The sequence below is a fragment of the Halichoerus grypus genome, chromosome 2 (genome assembly GCF_964656455.1).
Source record: "Halichoerus grypus chromosome 2, mHalGry1.hap1.1, whole genome shotgun sequence".
NCBI classification, from domain to species: Eukaryota; Metazoa; Chordata; class Mammalia; order Carnivora; family Phocidae; genus Halichoerus; species Halichoerus grypus.
This window is the reverse complement of record NC_135713.1, coordinates 137738189-137762121: the sequence shown is the minus strand read 5'-3', so window position 1 is coordinate 137762121 and position 23933 is coordinate 137738189. Positions and strand designations below refer to the sequence as shown.

At 34.8% G+C, this 23933-nt stretch overlaps 1 protein-coding gene across 1 annotated transcript in view; it reads right to left on the bottom strand.

Moving 5' to 3' along the window:
- DTWD2 (DTW motif tRNA-uridine aminocarboxypropyltransferase 2) overlaps positions 1-23933 on the bottom strand; it is a 103333-nt gene that overhangs the window by 54648 nt on the left and 24752 nt on the right. Inside the window, exons 3-4 of the mRNA XM_078067599.1 lie at positions 23671-23765; positions 21269-21461 (exon numbers count right to left, since the gene is read on the bottom strand). Coding sequence (XP_077923725.1) covers positions 21269-21461; positions 23671-23765 — 288 coding nt within the window. The remainder of the gene's footprint in view (positions 1-21268; positions 21462-23670; positions 23766-23933) is intronic.

Below are 23933 nucleotides of genomic sequence, written 5' to 3'. Positions count from 1 at the left end.
ATTCTTAATTAACTCTTAATCTCAGCCCTTTATACTGGTGTATTTAAAGTCTCCTAAAGGTTAACCTTGATAAGAATTTATTCTGAAAAATATACATTACACCACTTGAAAATAATAATTTAATGGTCAGTTGCTACTGGGGAAAAACAAATAAATGTGCAATATTACAATGAATTCCTGAGCAGTATAAAATCAGGAGGTAAAATTTTAAATCTAATAAGCTTGTCATCAAAAATTATGATTATTATCAAAATTGGTAATCTGATCCAAAAAAGAACTGCTCTAATTTTAATCACACAAACTGCCGTTAAAAATATTTAGTTCAACAAGACAAAAAGTTATCCTTAGCCCTCTTGTGTACTTGACCTAAAAATATTTACTCAGGTAATAGCAGAAATCACATACAGTCAACCCTTTTTATAGATTCTGTATTTGTAAATTCATCTACTTGCTAAAATTAATTTTTAAGTAAAGATCAATGCTCTAGGTTTCACTGTCATTTGCAAACATGCTCATGCAGAGAAGAATGAAAAATGTAGCTGCCCAAAGCACACATTATCCCAGCTGTGGTATCCGTCTTGTTTTTCCGCTCTCATACTGCTTACAAGTATCCTTTTCTCAGTGTATTAAGTGCCACATTTTGTGTATTTTTGTGCTTTTTGTTGGGGATTTCACTGTTTAAAATCGCCCCCAGCATAGGAATAAAGTGCTATCTAGTGTTCCTAAGCACAAGAAGGCTATGATGTGCCCAGAGAGAAAATATGTGTGCTAGCTAAGCTTCATTCAGGCATGAGTTACATAGTGCTGTTGGCCGTTAATTCAGGTCATCAATCAATGGTATGTGCTAAATAAGGTGTCTGTAAACAAAAACACACATAAAACAAGATTATGCATTGACTGACTGACAAAACTGTTGTGACCAGAGGCTTGTAGGAAACTAATCCTGTATTTTCCCTATGGCCCATGGCTCAGTATTCAATAATTCAGTGTTTACAGCAATTTTATAAAACCTAACTATCACAAATATCAAGAATCAACTGTATATATAAACTTCTTCTTCAAGTTTAATATATTAAAAGAAAGTTTGATATATAGAGAAGTTGGCCCAAATCATAAATGAATCTTTGCAAAGTGAACACACCTCTGAAACCATTACCCAAATCAAGAAACAGAGCATAACCAGAATCCAGAAACCTCTTTTGCCCCTTTCCTTTCATTTTGCCCTCCCATCGCCACAAAAGAAACTGATCTCTATCCTGACCTCTAAAACCATAGTTCTGCCAGTTTTAAGCATTATATAAATGGAATCAGATATACAGTCTTGCTTCTTATATCAATATTATGTTTATAAAATTCATTCATGCTGTTACTCATTGTTTCATTTTTACCACTGTGGAATATTCCAATGAATATGCTACAACTGATCCATTTTATTGTTGATGAGAATTGAGGCTATTGTAAATTCTGTTAATATGAACATTCTTACACTTTTTAGCCTACGGACCTTAGAAATGTTTCCACTTAAAATACATTAAATGCAAATATAAGTTACTTATTGTCATATGAACATCTCTAAATAAATAACTGTAAACAAAATAATGCTGTAAAACTTTATGCAAGTTTAGCAGGCATGGTATTACTACGAAGATAATGAGGGCAAAATTGTAGCAATAAACTGAATGAAGGATATCTCAGTTTGCAGAAAAGAAAACTTACCCATCCAGGAGGCATAGTTACAATCCTGACATATAAAAAAGATAAAGTATTTTGCCTTAAGATGGACTGGACAACGGAGTTAATAGATTAAACAAAAACCAATGATGGAAAAAATATTCAAAGGATCTCAAAATCATTATCACTACCCAAGTATTTATTCACATATATCTTACATTTCCCCCATTTAACTAGATTATAAAATATAATATGCAAATAAAATTAAATTTATAATTATTTATATTAAAGATTATCAAAACTTGTAGTAACAGTTTATATATTTTCCAAGATATTTTGCCTGTAGTTTTTGTTTTTGTTTTTGTTTTTTACTTAAATTCAATTAGCCAACATATATCATTAGTTTTTGATGTAGTTTTCAATGATTCATTAGTTGCATATAACACCCAGTGTTCATCACATCACGTGCCTGTATTTTTTGAGAGCCACAACATTATCAAAAACCTATGACCTCTCTTTAAATTGCAAAATTCTAGGGGCGCCTGGGTGGCTCAGTTGTTAAGCGTCTGCCTTCGGCTCAGGTCATGATCCCAGGGTCCTGGGATCGAGCCCTGCATCGGGCTCCCTGCTCCGTGGGGAGTCTGCTTCTCTCTCTCCCACTCCCCCTACTTGTGTTCCCTCTCTCGCTGTGTCTCTGTCAAATAAATAAAATCTTTCAAAAAAAAAATTGCGAAATTCTAAACACTGAATAAAAGGGGGGAGGACTCCAAATGCATATGAGTATATACATCGCACCATAAGTATGCCTGACAATCTAACATTGCCAAATGTTTAAATACATAAATAAAGCAGCAGCATAAAACAATCAAATTTTAGGAAAACCGAATTTTTGATTTTACAATCCAGACCAGTTCAGTTTTCAACAATTTGATTTTTACTGAGAATCAAGTTAAAACAGAGACCAAAATGTATATGATATGATTCTCTAAAGCTCATTATCTTGCCTAAAGTCACACCTTTCATGTAACTGGAGAAAATGCTATATGCTGGTATACACACATGGCGGTATCCCATGTGAGTTTAAACAAAAGTGATATATTGTATCTGATCAAGTAAGTATGACAACAGGCTGCAAATTGTGTCTGAGACCTGTCAACATAAACTAGACAAGTTCTTTAAGTGTGTCTTAATTGTCCATAAAGTGGATTACAAATTCAGATCATCAAGAGATCAAAATGACTTCATTAGGAATATTTATTTTTTATACAAGCTAAACTCAAAATTAAACTGGATGGTTCACTATAATTTTAAGTTCTTATTAATGATTCATACTTATTTCCCTTTTATTATTCTATGTTTTGGGCAATTTACCATGAAACATATTCTAAGAATTTGTCTATATGATCACATAACAATACCTTTTCTTACCTTATGCTATATTAATATATATCACTGTATTCAATGATCCTCTGAGAAAATAATTCATGAAAAGATATTTAACTTGATGAAGTACTGAACAGTGGAGAGCTGCAAATGTGCTACTTGAAATATCAGTTATCAAATGTTCAAAGGCAAAAAGACTTTTTTAAATGTGTCCTTTGTGTTGAATAGTACCTAAAACAAAGTAGGGACTCAATAAATATTTATAGGATGGATGAAATGTAAGTAGGTACATCTGTGGGAATGTATAGCTAAAATTATAAAGCACATGCGTATATGACAACCATAATCCATTTATACTCAAATAAAGATCAAATAATAAATCATAAACTGGTAAGGGTACCCAGATCTCCATAAACGAAAAAAATTAAATTTTCAGGTGAGACTGAATATTTACTGTCAAATTCATAGTTATAATCAAACATTTATCATAATTTTTCTTCAACATAATTATCTCAATGGATCTTTTTCACACTGAGAGAACACATTGTTCATAGTTTAAAATGTTTCTGATCACTGGAGAGGGTAAAACCAAGAACTACAATTTTTTCAATTATAATCACCTCTGCAGGCATCCATTTGGGAAAAGTATGCCTGTTACTTTATATGGTAATCATATTATTCACAGACTTAAAATCTACTAGAACTTGTAAGTCTATAATAATTTTGGAGACATCTTCTTTGATGTATACACAATTGATTGCCATATGGATCTTGAGATTTGGACTGCATGCAAAGTTGTTAATGATATCAAAGGACCAGATGTTCTAAGCTTATAAATCATCAAAAATTTGTTTATATCCTTTTATGCCATATAAATAGATCCTTGTATTACTATATGATCTTTCTAAATATTTGACATTAGATTATATCCTTTGGGTGCATCTACACATTTTATCGTATCATAATGGACACCAGATTTTATTACTAATTTATCTTTGCTTTCATTAAAAATATCTTTGATGTGATTATAGTGAAAACAGTACATTGTAAAACTCCACTTTTTTCACCAAAAATTTGGTTACTAATCTTCACTGGCCAAAATGATAAAACCTCAGTCAGTATTCTTACAACATAGTGGGAACAATATTGCCTAAAAGTTTTTTTCTGGGAAACATATGAGATAAATTTTAAATAACTTTGAAAACTAATTGCTACATAATTGGTAAGGATTATAAATGTGTTTTCATAAGTTCAAAGAATGTTGACAATATTTCTTCTTTTCAAAAGATAAAGACAAATTATGAGAGAGAAATTGACACTGTACATCATAGTAACTAAAGAAAAACAAAGAGTCTTCTTAAAACATTAGTTATAAACCATAATCTAGTGGGAATACTCATCACTGTTAAGAAGTTAAAAGGATTCCAGTTCTACCAAGTAAAAACTCAGCAGCACTTGAGTCTGGCTTTAAAATACTTTGAGAATACCAAGTATGATCTGGTCCTCTGAAGCCTATCAGAATATTCAGGGAAAGGATAGGACCTCCAAACCTCTAGCTATCAAAAGGAGATTCTGAGCACCTCTACATGTTTTTTAAAAGTTGAGTGTTATAGGGGTGCCTGGGTGGCTCAGTCAGTTGAGAATCCAACTCTTGATTTTGGCTCAGGTTATGGTCTCAGGGTGGGATCGAGCCCATGTCAGGCTCCGTGCTCAGCCGGGAGTCTGCTTGAGATTCTCTCTCTCCCTCTCGCACTCCCCAACTCACATGTGCGTGCTCTCTCTCTCTCTCAAATAAATAAATAAATCTTTTTTAAAAAGTTGAGTAAACATCATGCACTGTCATTATGAAGACAAAAATCCCATTAAAATAAATGAGTCTTCCAGAAATGTAGTTATGTACCAAAAATAAAAAAATAAAAATAATAGTAATAATAGAGAATCTCTGCCATATTTATCATCATAATCCCACCTATTAATGCATATTTGAAATTCAATCAAATGAAATGAAACAGCTAAAGAGAAATAACACTTTGCCTTAAAATGTAACATTTACATTAGATAATTTTACATATATATTAGTATGAAATTATGTCACAAAGAATACAGAATCAAAATCTATTGCCTTTATTTAGGATTAAAATCAACATCTCATGCATACCATTAGCATCTATATTAAATTTGGAGTTACAATAAGAATAGGTGATTCAATTAAAAAGACATTTGAAATAATAATCAGATACCACTTTATACCCTCACAGTAGCCAAAGTTAAAATGATAACATAATACCCAGGACTGCTGAGCGTACGGGGCCGTGGACACTCTCCTGGACATTAGTGCAGACTGCTCTGGCAGTATCTTTCAAAATATAAAATGTACATACTTTTTCACCCAAAGTCCGCTTCTAGGAATCTAATAAAAATCCTCACACGTTCAAAAAGCTTTTGTGTTCAAAGATGTTCACTAAAATTTAGTACTCACACCTTAAATGTCCAGTAAAAGGAATGGTTACGTGAGTTGTCATAAGTACTGTACTGACACAGAAAAAGATGCAAAATATGTCATGTACCAAAAAAAGCTAGCTCCAGAGTGATATATTCTAATTGTGGCACCATTTTTTTAACATACACATTTATGTAGCAAAACTAAGCATTTTTTGTTTGCTTTTTAACCAGCTAACATTAAGGTTTCTGCCTGTGTTCAGGAAAATTCCTTCCATAAAATGAGATACACAAAGAGATAATGAATCAAAGACATACTTAAATCTCTACTGAATTCGTAAGCAATGACAAAGTCAAGAGGCAAAAGAGAAAGATAACAGAAGAAACAGACATGCAGAAAGAGAAACACAGAGGGAGAGTGAATTATGGCAAAAGAACTAGAAGCATGTGGAGAAAGAACAGGGCTACTGAACATTCGATTTTAAATAGCTCACCTTGTTCCAACCCTCTGCGAGCCCTGTAACTTCATCTAATCCAACATTCATTAGTGTCTGTTATATATACACATGACCGCTTTGTGTGAGTGATGTGGGGTAAACTGTAGGAAAGGGGCAACCTTCCACATATGGATAGACACAAGGCTGAATCCATGTAAGATGAGTAGGAACTCAGAGCAAGAGGTGATCAAACTCCCACAGCATATTTAATAAGGAACATAAGACAATTTTATTTAAATCTCAAAAAACAAAGTAACCTTTCTTAATAGCTGCATTATATACTTGTGTATATAATGTACATATACTTGTGTACTTGTGTGTTTATATAAGTGCCTATATGAGTTATATATGAGTTTATGTATATAAAACATTATTTACCCCTATTTGATTTGTTAAAATAAAACTTCCCTTTTTATTTCATACTATAAATATTTAAGTTTCTCAGCCTTGCTCTTTCCTCCAAGGAGCAAGTAACTAATAGAATTTCTGATTTATCTTGGAGAACACAGACCCTCCTAATTAGTAATTGCTAGTGAAAGGAATCTCAGAAAGATAAGAAGAGATGCTCAGGCTCTTTCTCCTATAACTGCAGAGGGCAAAACATTCTGAGTCAGAGGGCCTGTCCCGATAACACAAAAACGAAAGCATTCACAAGAATATAAGTCTAGTATAGAGGCTGTTAAGTTACAAATGTAATCATCCTGTTCTATTTTCTGTGATAAAACCCTCCTTCAAATGTTTATTTGTAATGAAGGAGTCTCCCAAATCATCTGGAGTCAAAGAATCCTAGCCTGTCCTGGGACTACAGTCTTTATCTAACAAATCTGTTTTTATAATTGGTTGTCTTGCTTGATAAGCGACTGCCCTGGTAATAGCATTTTAACTCTCATTTCTATTTCTGAAGATTTAAAGACCTGGAGCATAGCTTTGCTGGCCATAAAAAATTTTGAAACTTTATCTCTTTCCATTCTTCATGCATAAAGGTAAAATAAGCTGACTTCTCTGGTAGATTCCTTACCTTAAAAATCATGTACATGTATTTTAAAATGCATTAACTGGATTTCATCAAAATTAAGAAATTCTGCACTTCCAAACAGACTCTCTGTTAAGAGGATGAAAAGACAAGCCACAGACTAGAAGGAAATATTTGCAAATCATATACATAACAAAGGACTTGTCCCCAGAATACATAAAGAACTCCCAGACTCATTAATAAGTAAACAAAGAAGCCAATTTAAAAATGGGCAGAAGATTTGATGTACACTTAAGCAAAGACAGATGGCAAACAAGCACATGAAAAGATACTCAGCATCATTAATCATCAGGTAAATGTAAAATAAAGCCACAGAAGATATCCCTATACATTTATAATGGCTAAAATGTAAAAGACTGCCCATATCAAGTGTTGTCAAGGATGTGAAGAAACTGGATCTCTCACAAACTACTGAAGGGATGTAAAATGGTAAAACCATTTTGGAAAACAGTTTGGCAGTTTTGGAAAACTTTTTTTAAGTCTCAAAATTTTTTTAAGTCTAACATACACCTATTATATGAATCCAAGCATTCCATTCCTAGGTGAAAGCAATCAAAGAGAAAGCATACATCCATAAAAAGATTTGTAATGAATGTGCACAGCTACTTTATTTGTAATAGCCCAAACCTGAAAACAACCCAAAGGTCATCAACAGATGCCCACATAAACAAAGTGCACAACATAATAAAAAAGAATGAGCTTCTGATACACACCAAAAAGATAAATAAATAAACTGCAAAATGATTATGCCAAGTGAAAGAAGTCATACCAAAAAAAAAAATGGTATTAATGTATAATTATATTTATATAAAATTCTAGGAAATGCAAACTAATTGATAGTGGCAGAAAGATCACTGGTTGTCTCAGGATGAGGGAAGACGGGAATAAAGGACAAAGCTCAAGAAAGTTTGGTAAGTGATGGACATAATGTTTACTATCTTCACTCTGATGATGGTCTCACAGGTGCATACATTATGTTAAAACTTAGTAAATTGTACACTTTAAACATGTGCAGTTTATTGCATGAGAGTTACAAACCAAAATTTAAACAGGAAAAGGATTATACATTTGCAAAATAAATACAAGGCAATGATATATGAAACTTTTAGGAGGCTTCATGGGAAGAAAGGTGAGTACATGATGATTATTCTTAGAGGCATCTATTCACCATAATGATCCAAACAAGGAAACTGTGCTGATGATGGGTTTACTGGGCTGCTAATGACAAGCCAAACATGTTAGAACAGTTATCACGTGCACAGGATAAGGCAAACAATAAAAGACAATTCCAACAAATTACCACTGGAGACTATGTACCTACTATATTCCAACACAGTACAAAAAGAAAAATGCAAAAAAGAAAAACAAGGACAGGGAGATGGTAAATGAACTACCCCATCACGCTCTCTTTCAGTATCTAAAGATACCGTAACAAATCTTTACAGCAAGTTATCTTGCTATATATATTTCTAAAAAGAAACTCCTGAGAAATAAAAATTTCAATTTCTGTTATTACTGAATGACTGTTTTTGCCTTTCCTGATAAATGACTTTACAGTGAAAATTCTCACTGTCAATGTAACAATTCATAAGGAAAATGTATCTATTGGGTTTACAACTATAAATATTTAAGATTTCATATAACCTGTTATTTTTTAGCTTTCAGATAACCCCAAGCAATGATATTTTTCCATTAATGCAAAATAAAATACTTTGTATATTCTTCAATTATCATCATATATTCATTTTAAATAAAAAGTTTTCTAAGTTAGATACACATTTTTAAGGGCATTTGCTTCTTCTAGTGACTTCTATCCCATACCACATACTATATCGTAAGTGCTAAGATGTCCAAATTATCAAGTAAACTATCTTCAATGTAATAATATTTTATGAAGAAAGGTAATAACCCCGCTTCCTTTTTCTACTTAATCCCCAAAGCTATAAGCCAAGTTTTAAGATAGCACTCCCAGGTAAATTCAGACTGCACCATGTTTGTCTAAAGAAAAGGCCCTAATGGGAGGACCTATATCCCAAGCAAAAAAACTGTAAGAAATTCTAACCCAAGACCAATGTAGTAAACCCTACACCAAAAAAAAAGGGGGGGGAGGGGGGTGGGCAGGAACACCACAATTATCATTAAATGTTTGTGGTTACCTAATAAATTATTATCACTCTCTGTAAACTGTAAGCTCCATGAAGATAGAGATCAGGTCTACCCTAGTTCACTAACAAAACCAAGAACAATCAGAGTAGACGATGGAGTAGAGAAAGCATTCAACAGATACATGTTGCACAATGAGTTAGTGAACCAATGAATAAGTAAATAAATGAGCAAACATATAAGCAACTGACAAAGAGAACATATGAGAAGACTTATTCTGGAGGAAAAAAATTTTAGACTACAACTCTTCTTTTCAAGGATATTAAACATTAACTTTATGAAATAATAGGTAAGATAAAAGAAAAAGAAGAAAAAATACTAAAACTATTATTTAAAAAAAGAATAAAAATAGTATTGTACTCTAAAAAGCAGAAATGAAACTGAAGAAAAAAATAAAATATGCATGAGAAAAAAATCATTTAAATATGTCAGAAAACAATGAGATAAAGATGATTAGGAAGATGGGGAACGGCCCATCTCTTCAACAAATGGTGCCAGAAAAGCTGGGTACCCATGTGCAAAAGAATAAAGTTGGACCCTTATTTTACACCATACACAAAAATGAAATCAAAATGGATTCAAGACATAAATAAGACCCACAGCTAAAAGCCTCCCAGAAGAAAACAAGGGGAATGGCTTTGTGACATTAGATTTGGCAATAATTTCATGGATATGATACCAAAAGCACAGGTAACAAAAGAAAAAATAGGTAAAAAGAACTACTTGAGTAAAAAGCTGAAAAAGCTTTTCTGAATAACAATGTAATATGCATTACATTCCCGTTTTCCTTTTCATGAGGGCATTTCTCCATGTTAATTGACAGAGATGTGTCTTAGCTCAGGCTGCTATAACAAAATACCACAGACTGGCTGATGACTGTCACCATCTTTGGGAATTCCCCTGTTAGGAGCCCTAGATATGAGACTTAGAGCTTAGAATTTAAATCTTGGCCTTGGGAAACAATGCTCTGTGAATATCTTCATGTTTCTGCACACTCAGGGGTTTCTGAGCACAGAGCACTGGTGCCTCAGTTAAAGGACATGTGAATGATGCACATGCCTCTGAAGTGAGTATATACTGTTACACTGTATACGAGCATAAAAAAAAATTTTTTTTGGATGGAAACGCAAGATACTTTTAACTCTAAAAAGTTGCAAGGAGGGAAATGCAGTTAGGGGGTTTCCTGGAAGGAAGGCAAGGGAGATTATGAACTACTGCTTTAAACGCTGATTTGTTTTGGGTGCGTGGGTGGCTCAGTTGGTTAAGCGTCTGCCTTTGGCTCAGGTTATGATCCCAAGGTCCTGTGACCGAGTCCCGGGCTCCCTGCTCAGCGAGGAGTCTGCTTCTCCCTCTGCCATTCCAACCCCCCTCCCCCGTGCTCTCTGGCTCTCTCTCTCTGTCAAATAAATAAATAAATAAAATCTTTAAAAAAAAAGATTATAGATTAATTCTCTCATCCCCTTAACATCAACATTGTGTTTGACATAGAAACTTTAAATACACATGTCAGAACTCTTTACCAGTCCCCTACATGCTAGCTATGTGATCTTGGGCAAGTTACTTAACATCTCTGTGTCTCAGTTTCTGCTTCTACTTAATGGAAATCATATTAAATTATTATGACAATTAAATGAGTTAATATTTGTATTTAGAAAACTGACACCTAAAAACCAGTATAGGAATGTCTGGGAAATTAAATTAAATTAATAAAGAACAGAATAACAGCTTCTTAACTTCTGAAAATATTTCTAGCATTTGGTATCCAGAGATTCATAAGCCTTCTCCCAAATCTGAACTCTTCTTTGACTTTTATACTCAGGGCCGCCAGTCTTTTTCTACTTGCTTCTTTTTCTCTGAGCATTTAAACATCTAGTACTCAAGAAACAAAAGAAAAAAACAGATAAGCTGGACTTCAACAAAATTAAAAACTTTCCTGCATCACAGAACACAATTAGGAAAGTAAAAGAACAACCCAGAGAAAAGAGGAAAATATTTGTAAGTCATATATCTGATATGAGGCATTCTACAGAATATATAAAGAACGCTTACAACTCAATCATAAAAAACAAAATAACAGGGGGCGCCTGGGTGGCTCAGTCCATTAAGTGTCTGCATTCAGCTCAGGTCATGATCCCAGAGTCCTGGGATCAAGCCCCCCGTAGGGCTCCTTGCTCATCAGGAAGTCTGCTTCTCCTTATGCCCCTACCCTCTGCTACTGCACCCTCTCTCTCTCCCTCTCCCTCTTTCTCTCAAGCAAATAAAATCTTAAAAAGAAAAAGAGCAAATTAGCTAATTTAAAGATCGGCAAAGCACCTGAAAGCTATTTCTCCAAAAAAGATATACAAATGACCAATTAACACATACAAAGATGATGCTCAACATCATTAGTCACTACGGAAACATACACACACACACACACACACACAAAAGACATAAGTAAGGTTAGGGGCGCCTGGGTGGCTCAGATGGTTAAGCATCTGCCTTAGGCTCAGGTCATGATCCCAGGGTCCTGGGATCAAGTCCCACATCAGGCTCCCTGCTCAGCGGGGAGTCTGCTTCTCCATCTCCCTCTGCCATTCCCCCTACTTGTGCTCTCTGGCTTTATCTCTCTGTCAAATAAATAAATAAAATCTTTAAAAAAAAAAAAAGACGTAAGTAAGGTTGGCCCAGATATGGAGAAATTGAATCATTCAGACATTCATACATCACTAGAGGAAATATAAAATAGTTTATCTGCCTTGTAAAACAGTTTGGCAGTTCCTCAAAAAGTTAAAACAGAGTTACTAAATGACCCAACAATTCTACTCCCAGGTATAAAAAAGAACTTTAAAGAGGTAGACACACAAAAACCTACAGACAAATATTTATAATAGCATCATTCGGGGTGCCTGGGTGGCTCGGTAGGTTAAGCAGCTGCCTTCAGCTTAGGTCTTGATCCCAGGGTCCTGGGACCAAGCCCAGCATCGGGCTCCCTGCTCAGCAGAGGGCCTCCTTCTCCCTCTCCCTCTGCCTGCCGCTCTGCCTACTTGTGCTCTCTGTCAAATAAATAAATAAAAATCTTAAAAAAAAAAAAAACAGCATCATCCACAAGAGCCAAAAAATGGAAACAAACCAAACGTCCATCAATGGATTAATTATAAACAAAATGTGGTATTCACACATACTGGAATATTACTCAGCCATAAAAAAAAGTGGAATACTGACATGTGCTACAACATGGATCAACTCTGAAACATCCGTGGCTCAGTCACAGAAGCCTGACACAAAGGCTACATACTGTATAATTCTATCTATAGAAAATATCCCAATAAGTAAATCTACAGAGACAACAAACAGAGCAGTGGGTTACCTGCGTTTGTGAATGGGGGAAGGAGGAAAGGCACTAACAATGGGTACAGAGCTTTTGGGGGGAAGGAACTATAAAACATGCAAATACTGTGGAATACAATAATGGTGACAGTTATGTAACTTTGTATAAATACTAAAATCCACTGAATTGTACACTTTAAAGGCCTACCTTTAAAGGTTGTGAATTACATCTCAATTTTAAAATATCTAGTACAGCAGTGCTTCTCAAACTTTAATGTACAGAAGAATTACCTGGATATTTTGTTAAAATATTGATTCTGAGTAATTCTAAAATGGGACTTGATATTCTGCATTTCTAAGCAACTCCCCAGTGATGCCAATGCTGATGGGCCACGAACCACACTCTGACAAGGAAGGCAGAGCCCCTCCTTCCACAGTCTGCTATCGTACACCTCCACCTGACTTACTCTACTTCAGAATAAAAATGTCTTACATTTTAGGCACTAAGACCAAATGATTTGTGACACAAAATCATAAATTTAGGTTATTTTTAAAATAAATTCAACACAAATTTTTTCTAATTAGCAAATTCTAGAGATAGCCTAATATGCTGAATTAGAATGCAGGAGAAGCAGATTACACTCCTGGTCCTCCCCATAACTGGCTGCAACTTCAGGAGAGTCATTTATTGCTGGCCTTTAGCTTCCTCCCTTCTGAAACGTTAAGAATTTATTAATCTTTAAGATGCCTTCTGGTTCAGGGGTGCCTGGGTGGCTCAATCGTTAAGCGTCTGTCTTCAGCTCAGGTCATGGTCCCAGGATCCTGGGATCGAGCCCCACATGGGGCTCCCTGCTCAGCTGAGAAGCCTGCTTCTCCCTCTCCCACTCCCTCTGCTTGTGTTCCCTCTCTTACTGTCTCTCTCTCTGTCAAATAAATAAATAAAATCTTAAAAAAAAAAAAAAAGATTCCTCTGGTTCAAAAATTATATTATTACCTGCCAAGGGATGTGAGAATTTCTCCCAGGAAGACAAGTTAAGTTCACAGTTAAGAACTCAATGAGGAATAGGTGGAATTAAGGAGGCAATGAATTTCATGTAGATATTTCTTTTTATTATTTTTTTTTAAGTAAACTCTAAGCCCAAAATGGGGTTTAAACTCATGACCCTGATTTCAAGAGTCATATACTCTACCGACTGAGCCAGCCAGGCTCCCCTCATGTAGAGATTTCTGGTAATTTTCTTTAAATTATCCTTTCACATACAGCAAGATCATAGTTCCTATCAATTTATGTTCTATCACCTAGAATCATACACCCAACAGAAGGAAATTAACTCAAGTTCTATATATAAATACAATGCCACCTACAACCTTGGGAGATAAGCCTCAGAACCCATGAGGAGAACACAACATCCCAACACATGAGCCAGAAGAGATCCAGAGGTCAAAAAAAATATGAGTGATATGCAAAGATTTAAAAAGTTCATCAATGACATTATAAACCTTTGGCATTCTGCATTTAACATTCAACTCCTCTTACTATGCCCCAAACATCCGGAAGTTTCATGACATGAAATACTTACTTTGTTGTGGCAACAGTTTAAAGCATATTTATTGGAAGATAAAGTACAGAAGTCACTTAACAAAAAATAAGTAAAACACGCTATTCAGAATCTATACCTCAAAGAGGCGGTATTGTGCCCTAGTTTTCCAGAACCTTTTACAAATTACTCTATGAAATTAAAAAAAATGTTTCTTTTGAAAAGGAAAAGGGTATTAAAAAATAAGTCAACTCCCAATGCTCGTAATAGAAGTAAACAAACATGAAATTTTGGATAAAATTAAAAGATAATCTGAAGAAAACAAAAACACTAAACTTGAAAAGGTATCTGCACCCCCATGTTCACCACAACATTATTTACATTAGCCAAGATATGGAAACAATCTAAGAGTCCACAGATGGATGGAGGCATAAAGAAAATGTGATATGTATGTATGTGTGTGCATGTTTATACACACACATAGGTCCATATACAGATAACACAGTGGATATTATTCAGCAATTAAAAAAGGAAATCTTATCATTTGCAACAACATGGACGGACCTTGAGGGCATTATGCAAAGTGAAATAAGTCAGACAGAGAAAGACAAACACCATATAACCTCACTTATAGGTGGAATCTAAAAATAATAATAATAATTTAAACAAACAAGCTCCTAGATACAGAGAAAAGATTGGTGGTTGCCAGAGGTGGAGGGGGTAGGAGAGGCGAAATGAGTGAAGTGGGTCAAAAGGTACAAGCTTCCAGTAGGTAAGTCATGGGGATGTAATATACAGCATGGCAAAGATGGTTAATAATACCATACTGTACATCTGAAAGTGGCTAAGAGAATAGATCTTAAAAGTTCTCATCACAAGAAAGAAAACTATGTTGACAGATGTTAATTAGACTTAGATCCTTTTACAATAAACACAAATATCAAAGCATTATGTTGTACAGCTGAAACTAATATAATGTTATATATCAATTATATCTCAATTAAAAATTCAGAGGATAATGATGAATTTGAATTAGGCAATAGATTAGATATGTAACATAATCCAGTCCATAATAGGTCTATGTAGACACAAGAAATAGCTTTCATGACAATGTTTTAGTCCCTGGGTTCTCCCAACAGTGTTCTGCATATCAAGTGAGAAATTCAGCTTCAGTGGATGGTTTAAAGGCAGTAGAGCAAGGATATGCAAATAACTCACTGGAAATAAGTTTATGAAGAAAGGTGGGAGCCTCCACAAACATTTCCATATTCACCTTGGATTTATTCCTACCAATGTCAAGAGTCTCCTGTGTAAAATTCCTCTGAGGGAAGAGATTCACTGCCAAATGGTCTGGATATATTAGAAATCCAGATTAAAAAGAGGCCAACTTAACGGGTTTGTATTACAATTCTTTTATTCCTCAGTTAAGTACAAAGTTTACATATGGTTATTCTCTGATTTGGGGAAAAAAGACTATTTTTTTTCTGTAAATACCTTGGATTTTAATGGTGATTTTTTTCTTTCTGCCATTTTTTCTTATGTATTTGCAGCAAAATTTTTATACTACTATAGAAACTGAATAGATCACCAAGAGTAACAGTTAAGACAACTTTATGCAAAAAGCAGGTATGTGGGTATATGTGTATTGATGTGATGGTAAAAGAAAACTGACAAATTACATTTAGAAATAAAATCTAATTAACTTATACATTATTTATACATTTGGGAAACTTAGATAAGAACTGAACTTTCATTTACATTTTTGTTTTTCCCTTGGTGAAGAAGACCATAACAGAGAACTGTATTAAAATATTGCTCTACAGCACTAATTTTGAATGAACCAAGAAATATATAAACAAACATGCTTTTGCAAGTAAACAACTGATGCATAGTAGTCTGGGTATCTATGGGTTTCTGGTCTGCCCATCCTGCTTTTAAATAGTCCTGGTAACAACACCCCATGTCCTTGGCGAAATTTCCAGATTCGTGTGGTCCTGCCGTCAATAGTAGTAACACCATCCCCGCCCTGCACCCCCCAACAATGGGACAATCCAGGATTCTGCCCTGGGAAGGAGAAATCATCTTTCTGTTAAGATGAATTAAGCCAAAAGGAAACTAATCTGCTGCTTCCTACAGATTTCTTCCAGTAGCACAGAGGAAGTCAGAAATCAAACCCAACACAGAGGGCAGCAAACCTCACAAACAGAGTGCTGCTTGAGGTCCAGCTTCCCAGGGACATGACCCGATACTTTCTTTTTTGTCTGAGTTTGAGTTGGAGTTATGTCATTAATTACCCATGAGAAACTCATGTTACTTACAACTTAATTGTATTCACTTATTAAATCCGGGCCCCTAGGAAAGCCTAGTGTGTAATAAAACAAAAATTCTTTCCAGAAAAGCTGGGGAATAGTTACTAATTAAATAAAAATCATTACATACAAATGGGAAATTTTTCAAGAACGGGAGAATATATTAAAAATAAGCAAACGTTTTTAGTGTTACAAAAGGTAGTTCAGAACTTAATATAAAATCACTACAATTATCAACATTTTATAGATCTCTAAAGATATGTGTAGTTACGTTTAAAAATCAATCCCCTCAGGACGCCTGGGTGGCTCAGTTGGTTAAGCGTCTGCCTTTGGCTCAGATCGTGATCCCAGCGTCCTGGGATTGAGCCCCATGTCGGGCTCCCTGCTCTGCGGGGAGCCTGCTTCTCCCTCTCCCACTCCCCCTGCTTGTGTTCCCTCTCTCGCTGTGTCTCTCTCTGTCAAATAAATAAATAAAATCTTCGTATGATCTCACTGATATGAGGAATTCTTAATCTCAGGAAACAAACTGAGGGTTGCTGGAGTGGTGGGGGGTGGGAGGGATGGGGTGGCTGGATGATAGACATTGGGGAGGGTATGTGCTATAGTGAGCACCGTGAATTGTGTAAGACTGATGAATCACAGACCTGTACCCCTGAAACAAATAATACATTATATGTTAAAAAAAAAAAAAAAGAAGATAGTAGGAAGGGTAAAATGAAGGGGGGGAATCGGAGGGGGAGACGAACCATGAGAGCTATGGACTCTGAGAAACAAACTGAGGGTTCTAAAGGGGAGGGGGGTGGGGGGATGGGTTAGCCTGGTGATGAGTATTAAAGAGGGCATATTGAATGGAGCACTGGGTGTTATACGCAAACAATGAATCATGGAACACTACATCAAAAACTAATGATGTAATGTATGGTGATTAACATAATAAAAAAATATATAAATAAATAAAAGAGAAAAAATAAATACATTAAAAAAAAAGAAAGTTATACTAAGAAGAAATATTGCAGCCTTCTGTCCCTTTATTATTAAAGAAGGAACTCACTAATCTTAGTAAAGGAAAAGAATACACGGTAAAATCTTACAAAAATAGAAAAAAATGAGCTGACAAAGGTGAAAGAAACTGATCAAGATAAAAATCACAGATTAAGGAAATAATAAAGTACAACAGCCATTAAAACACTCTAAAGGCTAATACTTCTTCAGAGAAGTGTCTTTTCATATCTTCTGCCCATTTTTTGACTTGATTATTTGTTTTTTGGGTGTTGAGTTTGAGAAGTTCTTTATAGATCTTGGATACCAGCCCTTTATCTGTAGTGTCATTTGCAAATATCTTCTCCCATTCTGTGGGTTGCCTCTTTGTTTTGTTGACTGTTTCCTTTGCTGTGTAGAAGCTTTTTATCTTGATGAAGTCCCAAAAGTTCATTTTTGCTTTTGTTTCACTAGCTTTTGGAGATGTATCTTGAAAGAAGTTGCTGTGGCCAATGTCGAAGAGGTTACTGCCTATGTTCTCCTCTAAGATTTTGATTCCTATCTCACGTTGAGGTCTTTCATCCATTTTGAGTTTATCTTTGTGTATGGTGTTAGAGAATGGTCGAGCTTCATTCTTCTGTATATAGCTGTCCAATTTTCCCAGCACCATTTATTGAAAAGACTGTCTTTTTTCCATTGCATGTTTTTTCCTTTGTCAAAGATTATTTGGCCATAGAGTTGAGGGTCCATATCTGGGTTCTCTATTCTGTTCCATTGGTCTGTATGTCTGTTTTTGTGCCAGTACCATGCTGTCTTGGTGATCACAGCTTTGTAATATAGCTTGAAATCGGGCAACGTGATGCCCCCAGCTTTGTTTTTCTTTTTCAACATTTCCTTGGCGATTCGGGGTCTTTTCTGATTCCATACAAATTTTAGGATTGTTTGTTCCAGCACTTTGAAAAATGTCATTGGAATTTTGATCGGGATGGCATTGAAGGTATAGATTGCTCTGGGTAGCACAGACATTTTAACAATGTTTATTCTTCCGATCCATGAGCATGGAATATTTTTCCATCTTTTTGTGTCTTCTTCAATTTCTTTCATGAGTGTTCTGTAGTTCCTAGAGTATAGATCCTTTACCTCTTTGGTTAGGTTTATTCTGAGGTATCTTATCGTTTTTGGTGCTATTGTAAATTGAATCGTTTCTCTAATTTGTCTTTCTACAGTTGCTCTGTTAGTGTATAAGAAAGCAACTGATTTCTGTGCATTGATTTTGTATCCTGCCACATTACTGAATTGCTGTATGAGTTCTAGTAATTTGGGGGTGGAGTCTTTGGGTTTTCCACATAAAGTATCATGTCGTCTGCAAAAAGAGAGAGTTTGACTTCTTCTTTGCCAATTTGAATACCTTTTATTTCTTTTTGTTGTCTGATTGCTGTTGCTAGGACTTCTAGTACTATGTTGAACAACAGTGGTGAGAGTGGGCATCCTTGACGTGTTCCTGATCTTAAGGGAAAGGCTTTCAGCTTTTTCCCCATTGAGGATGATATTCGCTGTGGGTTTTTCATAGATGGATTTTATGAATTTGAGGAATGTTCCCTCTATCCCTATACTCTGAAGAGTTTTAATCAGGAAAGGATGTTGTATTTTGTCAAATGCTTTTTCTGCATCAATTGAGAGGACCATATGGTTCTTCTCCCTCCTCTTATTAATGTGTTCTATCACATTGCTTGATTTGTGAATGTTGAACCACCCTTGCATCCCGGGGATAAATCCCACTTGGTCGTGGTGGATGATCCTTTTAATGTATTGTTGGATCCTATTAGCTAGGATTTTGTTGAGGATTTTGGAATCCATATTCATCAGGGATATCAGTCTGAAATTCTCCTTTTTGATGGGGTCTTTGCCTGGTTTGGGGATTAAGGTAATACTGGCCTCATAGAATGAGTTTCTGTTTCTATCTTTTGAAACAGCTCCAGTAGAATAGGTATTATTTCTTCTTTGAATGTTTGGTAGAATTCCCCAGGGAATAAGAAGACATACAAATGGCTAACGGACACATGAAAAAATGTTCATCATCATTAGCCATCAGGGAAATTCAAATCAAAACCACACTGAGATACCACCTTACACCAGTTAGAATGGCAAAAATGGACAGGGAAAGAAACAACAAATGTTGGAGAGGTTGTGGAGAAAGGGGAACCCTCTTACACTGTTGGTGGGAATGCAAGTTGGTACAGCCACTTTGGAAAACAGTGTGGAGGTTCCTCAAAAATTGAAAAATAGAGCTACCCTATGACCCAGCAATTGCACTCCTGGGTATTTACCCCAAAGACACAGATGTAGTGAAAAGAAGGGCCATATGCACCCCAATGTTCATAGCAGCAATGTCTGCAATAGCCAAACTGTGGAAAGAGCCGAGATGCCCTTCAACAGATGAATGGATAAAGAAGATGTGGTCCATATATACAATGGAATATTACTCAGCCATCAGAAAGGATGAATACCCAACTTTTACATCAACATGGATGGGACTGGAGGAGATTATGCTAAGTGAAATAAGTCAAGCAGAGAAAGTCAATTATCATATGGTTTCACTTATTTGTGGAACATAAGGAATAGCATGGAGGACATTAGGAGAAGGAAGGAAAAATGAAGGGAGGGAAATCAGAGGGAGAGACAAACCATGTGAGACTATGAACTCTGAGAAACAAACAGGGTTTTAGAGGGGAGGGGGGTGGGAGGATGGGTTAGCCCGGTGATGGGTTTAAGGAGGGCACGTATTGCATGGAGCACTGGGTGTTATATGAAAACAATGGATCGTGGATCACCACATCAAAAACTAATGATGTATTGTATGGTGACTAACATAACATAATAAAATTTAAAAAAAATTAAAAAATAAAGGCTAATACTTTTAAAAGCTAAATAAAATAGAGAAACATCTTTTGAGTATGCTCACGGGGAAAAGAGCGTGTGTGTGTGAGTGATTAGAGAGGACAAAGGATATAATTCAGAATAAATTAAAATAAGTATTTAAGAATATATTCAGGTATATGGCCACCAATTTGTTAACTCAGGTGAAAGGAGTAATTCCCCAAAAAAGATAAAAGTTACTTAAAAACTGAACCAAATAGAAAGAGAAAGGCTGAATAATTTCCATAAGAGTTTGAAAGAAGGGTTTAAAAGTTATCATTTTTAAAAAGACCAGGAGCAGGTGGTTTCACCAATGAGTTCATTCTAATTTTTAAAAAGCAAGAATTTCAATATTATTTGAACTACTGCAGGCCATAGGAAAATATTAAAATCTTGCCCATTCATTTGGTGAAGTTAAGATTATCTTAGAACCCAAACCTGATAACAAAAGTATAAAAAATATATAAATTATAATTCAATGGCCTCAAAAATTTCAGCAATTTATCAAAAGGATAATATAAAATGATCAAGTGGAGTTCTTTCAAAGAATACAAGAATGGCTCACTATAGGACATGTATCATCATCAACAAATTGAGGGATAATCTGATTATGATAATGAATGACAAAAAAAGTATTTCATAAAAATTCAGTCATTCCTAATACGAACAGGTAATTTAGTTACCAAATAGAAGTATTTAAATATGACACTTAACAAAAACATTAATACACACATAAATAATTAATCCTTAGACTCCACTGATTAAATGTCTGAGATACTCTTAATATAGCTGAATGCTTAAATTATGGTGAAGTTTGGTGGTATGAATTGAGAAAGATGAACAGGTTTCAAACTTTCTACATATACATATCAAACACACATACATGCATATACATATCTATGTACATGCATTCACACACATAAATACCATCAAATCCATATATAAAAATGTATGTGTATCCCCTCACAGAAAATATATACAACATACATAATTACACATTTGTGCTTATTCTATGTTAAAATACTAGTTTACCTGTTTGGGGAGTCGGAACAAGGAATTCTTATAGAAAATATCCTTAGCCTGGCTCCATGTACCATCAATGATGATGATTGTGGAAGGATATATAGGAGAATCTAATATAAATTCTTCCAAATTAGCAGCTTCAGCCCCTGGATATAATATTAATGTATCAGACTTCCGACAAACAGTTGAAAGTTCAGGATCTCTAAAAATTTAAAAAGAAAACCATCATTAGCTTGTGAGGGAAAAAAAGTTTAACTATTCTTAGCGTAGTTCCTTCAGAAATACACGTCAAAGCATTTTGGTACTGGAGATGTAAGAATGAATGAGACAGCCTCTGTCTGCAAGCAACAAAACAACCTTGAAGGGTTGAGCTAAAGAGTTAAAGCTAAAAGAGTCTACTGAAGACAATAAACGGCATCTTCTTCAAACTGATAAATGGCATCTACAAAAATTTACGTCAATATCATATTTTGCAATTTCCCTTGAGATTGGGATCAAGGTAAAAATGTCGGCTTTCACCACTCCTAATACACATCGTACTAAAGTTCCCAGTTATTGCAATAAAGCAAGAAAAAGAAATAAAAGGCATAAAGATCAAAAATGACCTTATTAGCAGATGATAATGCTACTTCCATAGAAAGTTCTAGGGAAGCTACAAAACAATTTCAGTAAGTACCAAATGAATTTAGACAGATACAGGGATGATACACAAAACCCAACTGTTTTCTTATATACTAGAGGTAAAAAATTGAAGGTAAGTATTTTTAATTCCATTTACAAAGAATACCAAAAGCAGTAGGTTTCTTAACCATTCCTCCATGGTTATGTCATGTACTCTAAAAAAAGCTTAAATTAATATCATTCAATTGCCAGATTAATACTTAATTAATAATATTAATTGGCTTTAGTTTAAAAATCCATCAGTGAATAATAATTTACTGAAAAAGTAATATATTAGGCTCCAAAGGAAAAAACTGAACTACTTAATATAATAGATTCAAAATGTGATGAGCTATTTGAAAATGCATCAAGTTTCTTATCCACAAACACACTTGTGGAGGGACTAGATAGCCAAACGTCAGGAATGACCCAGATAGTTTAGATACTCAACACTTTTGCAATGAAATAATCTGGATCCAAGCTGGCAGGTGGATCAAGTTTGGATATATCTGTATCCACCTATGAATTATATAGAGACTGCCATTCATTATAAAGAGACCCTATGTGAAAGAAATGCCACAATGTAAATGATATGGACACTCCCCACGTGAAGGGCTCTGGATCTCACGCACATTCCCAACAAAATAGCAAAATTCACAACAGCACCACCAAGCTCAGAGCAAATCTCACCTCCGAGGGCAAGGCGAAAGAAAACTGTGTATGAGAAAAGTGTTCCTAAACAATAGTTTCAGAGAAGGGAAAAAAATGATTTTATAAAGTTCTAACATGATATCATTTTCATAATTTGAAACTAAATAATAAAGGAACCTAAAATAACAAAGGAAGGGAAAAGTTTGGTCAATTCCCTGGGCTTGGAGCTATTACTAGCCTTACTTAGCATTTTCGTAAGTTGACTGAAAAAGAAATCTCTGTATTTTCAAAAGAAATTAAATTTTGCATCTAAAAATATACTTAACTGTGCGGGTAAGACAAAATAAAATTAGTGAAGGCTTTGTGAATGGGCAGGAAAGCAAAAAAATATGCTTCAAAGATAAGAAAAGACTTGTAGAAAAATTTAAATATACACATAGTATATAATATGTATTTATGATAATGGGTTATGTACTAGAGTATGAAATAAGATCCAAGAACATTATAGAACTGTCAGTGAAGTTATCAACTAATGAGCTGCTACCTATAAAAATACTGGGTCTCATCAAAAAGCGTATTTTAAGTATGACAGGAGAAGGCATTCTATCCTTTAAAAAAATGTGATGTGCCCATAACAGGAATACTAAATATAGTACTAGTCACCGTGCCTTAGGAAAGCCTTAATGAGCTAGAATTGGATAAATATGTGTTCATTTACATAAATGTATATCATATATAATTGTTAATTTAAAAAAAGAAAGAAGAAAAAACACAACTAAATCTAATACAAGTACTCCACCACCATCTTGAAGGCAGTTTTAACAAAAATGAAAGAGTAAGTACATGCCTTTTAGCTCAACATACATTCCTATAGAATTGAGATAATCCCTCTGTTTATTACATTTTGGCCTGTGTTTTCTGAGGTGTTTTTGTTCATGTTTTGATTTGTCCTGTATTATTTTGAAAAAGAAGGCAAAACAATTTTTTTTACCTCTTCCAATATACCACGCTCTGGGTCTGATGGATAAAGTGAAGGAAACCATTTTTTAAAGATCTGTGTAGGTAAGACTTATTCTCAATTGCCCTAAAAGGTAATTTACCTTTCTTCACTGAAGCGACGACCAATCTTGACTTTACACTTGTCCTGGGGGAGGCATGCTGTTAATAGGGGAACTGTCCGCAACACTTTGTTTTCCTTTAATTAAAAAATTAATTAAAACATAGGTTTTCATTTAGACAAACACACATTTAAAACTTTCATGATGAACATCTGAATCATTACATGATATATAACTTTCACAAGACTTTTATTACAGACCACAGTTTAATAAAAAGAGCTATAGTTTTTCTGATTTATTAGTAT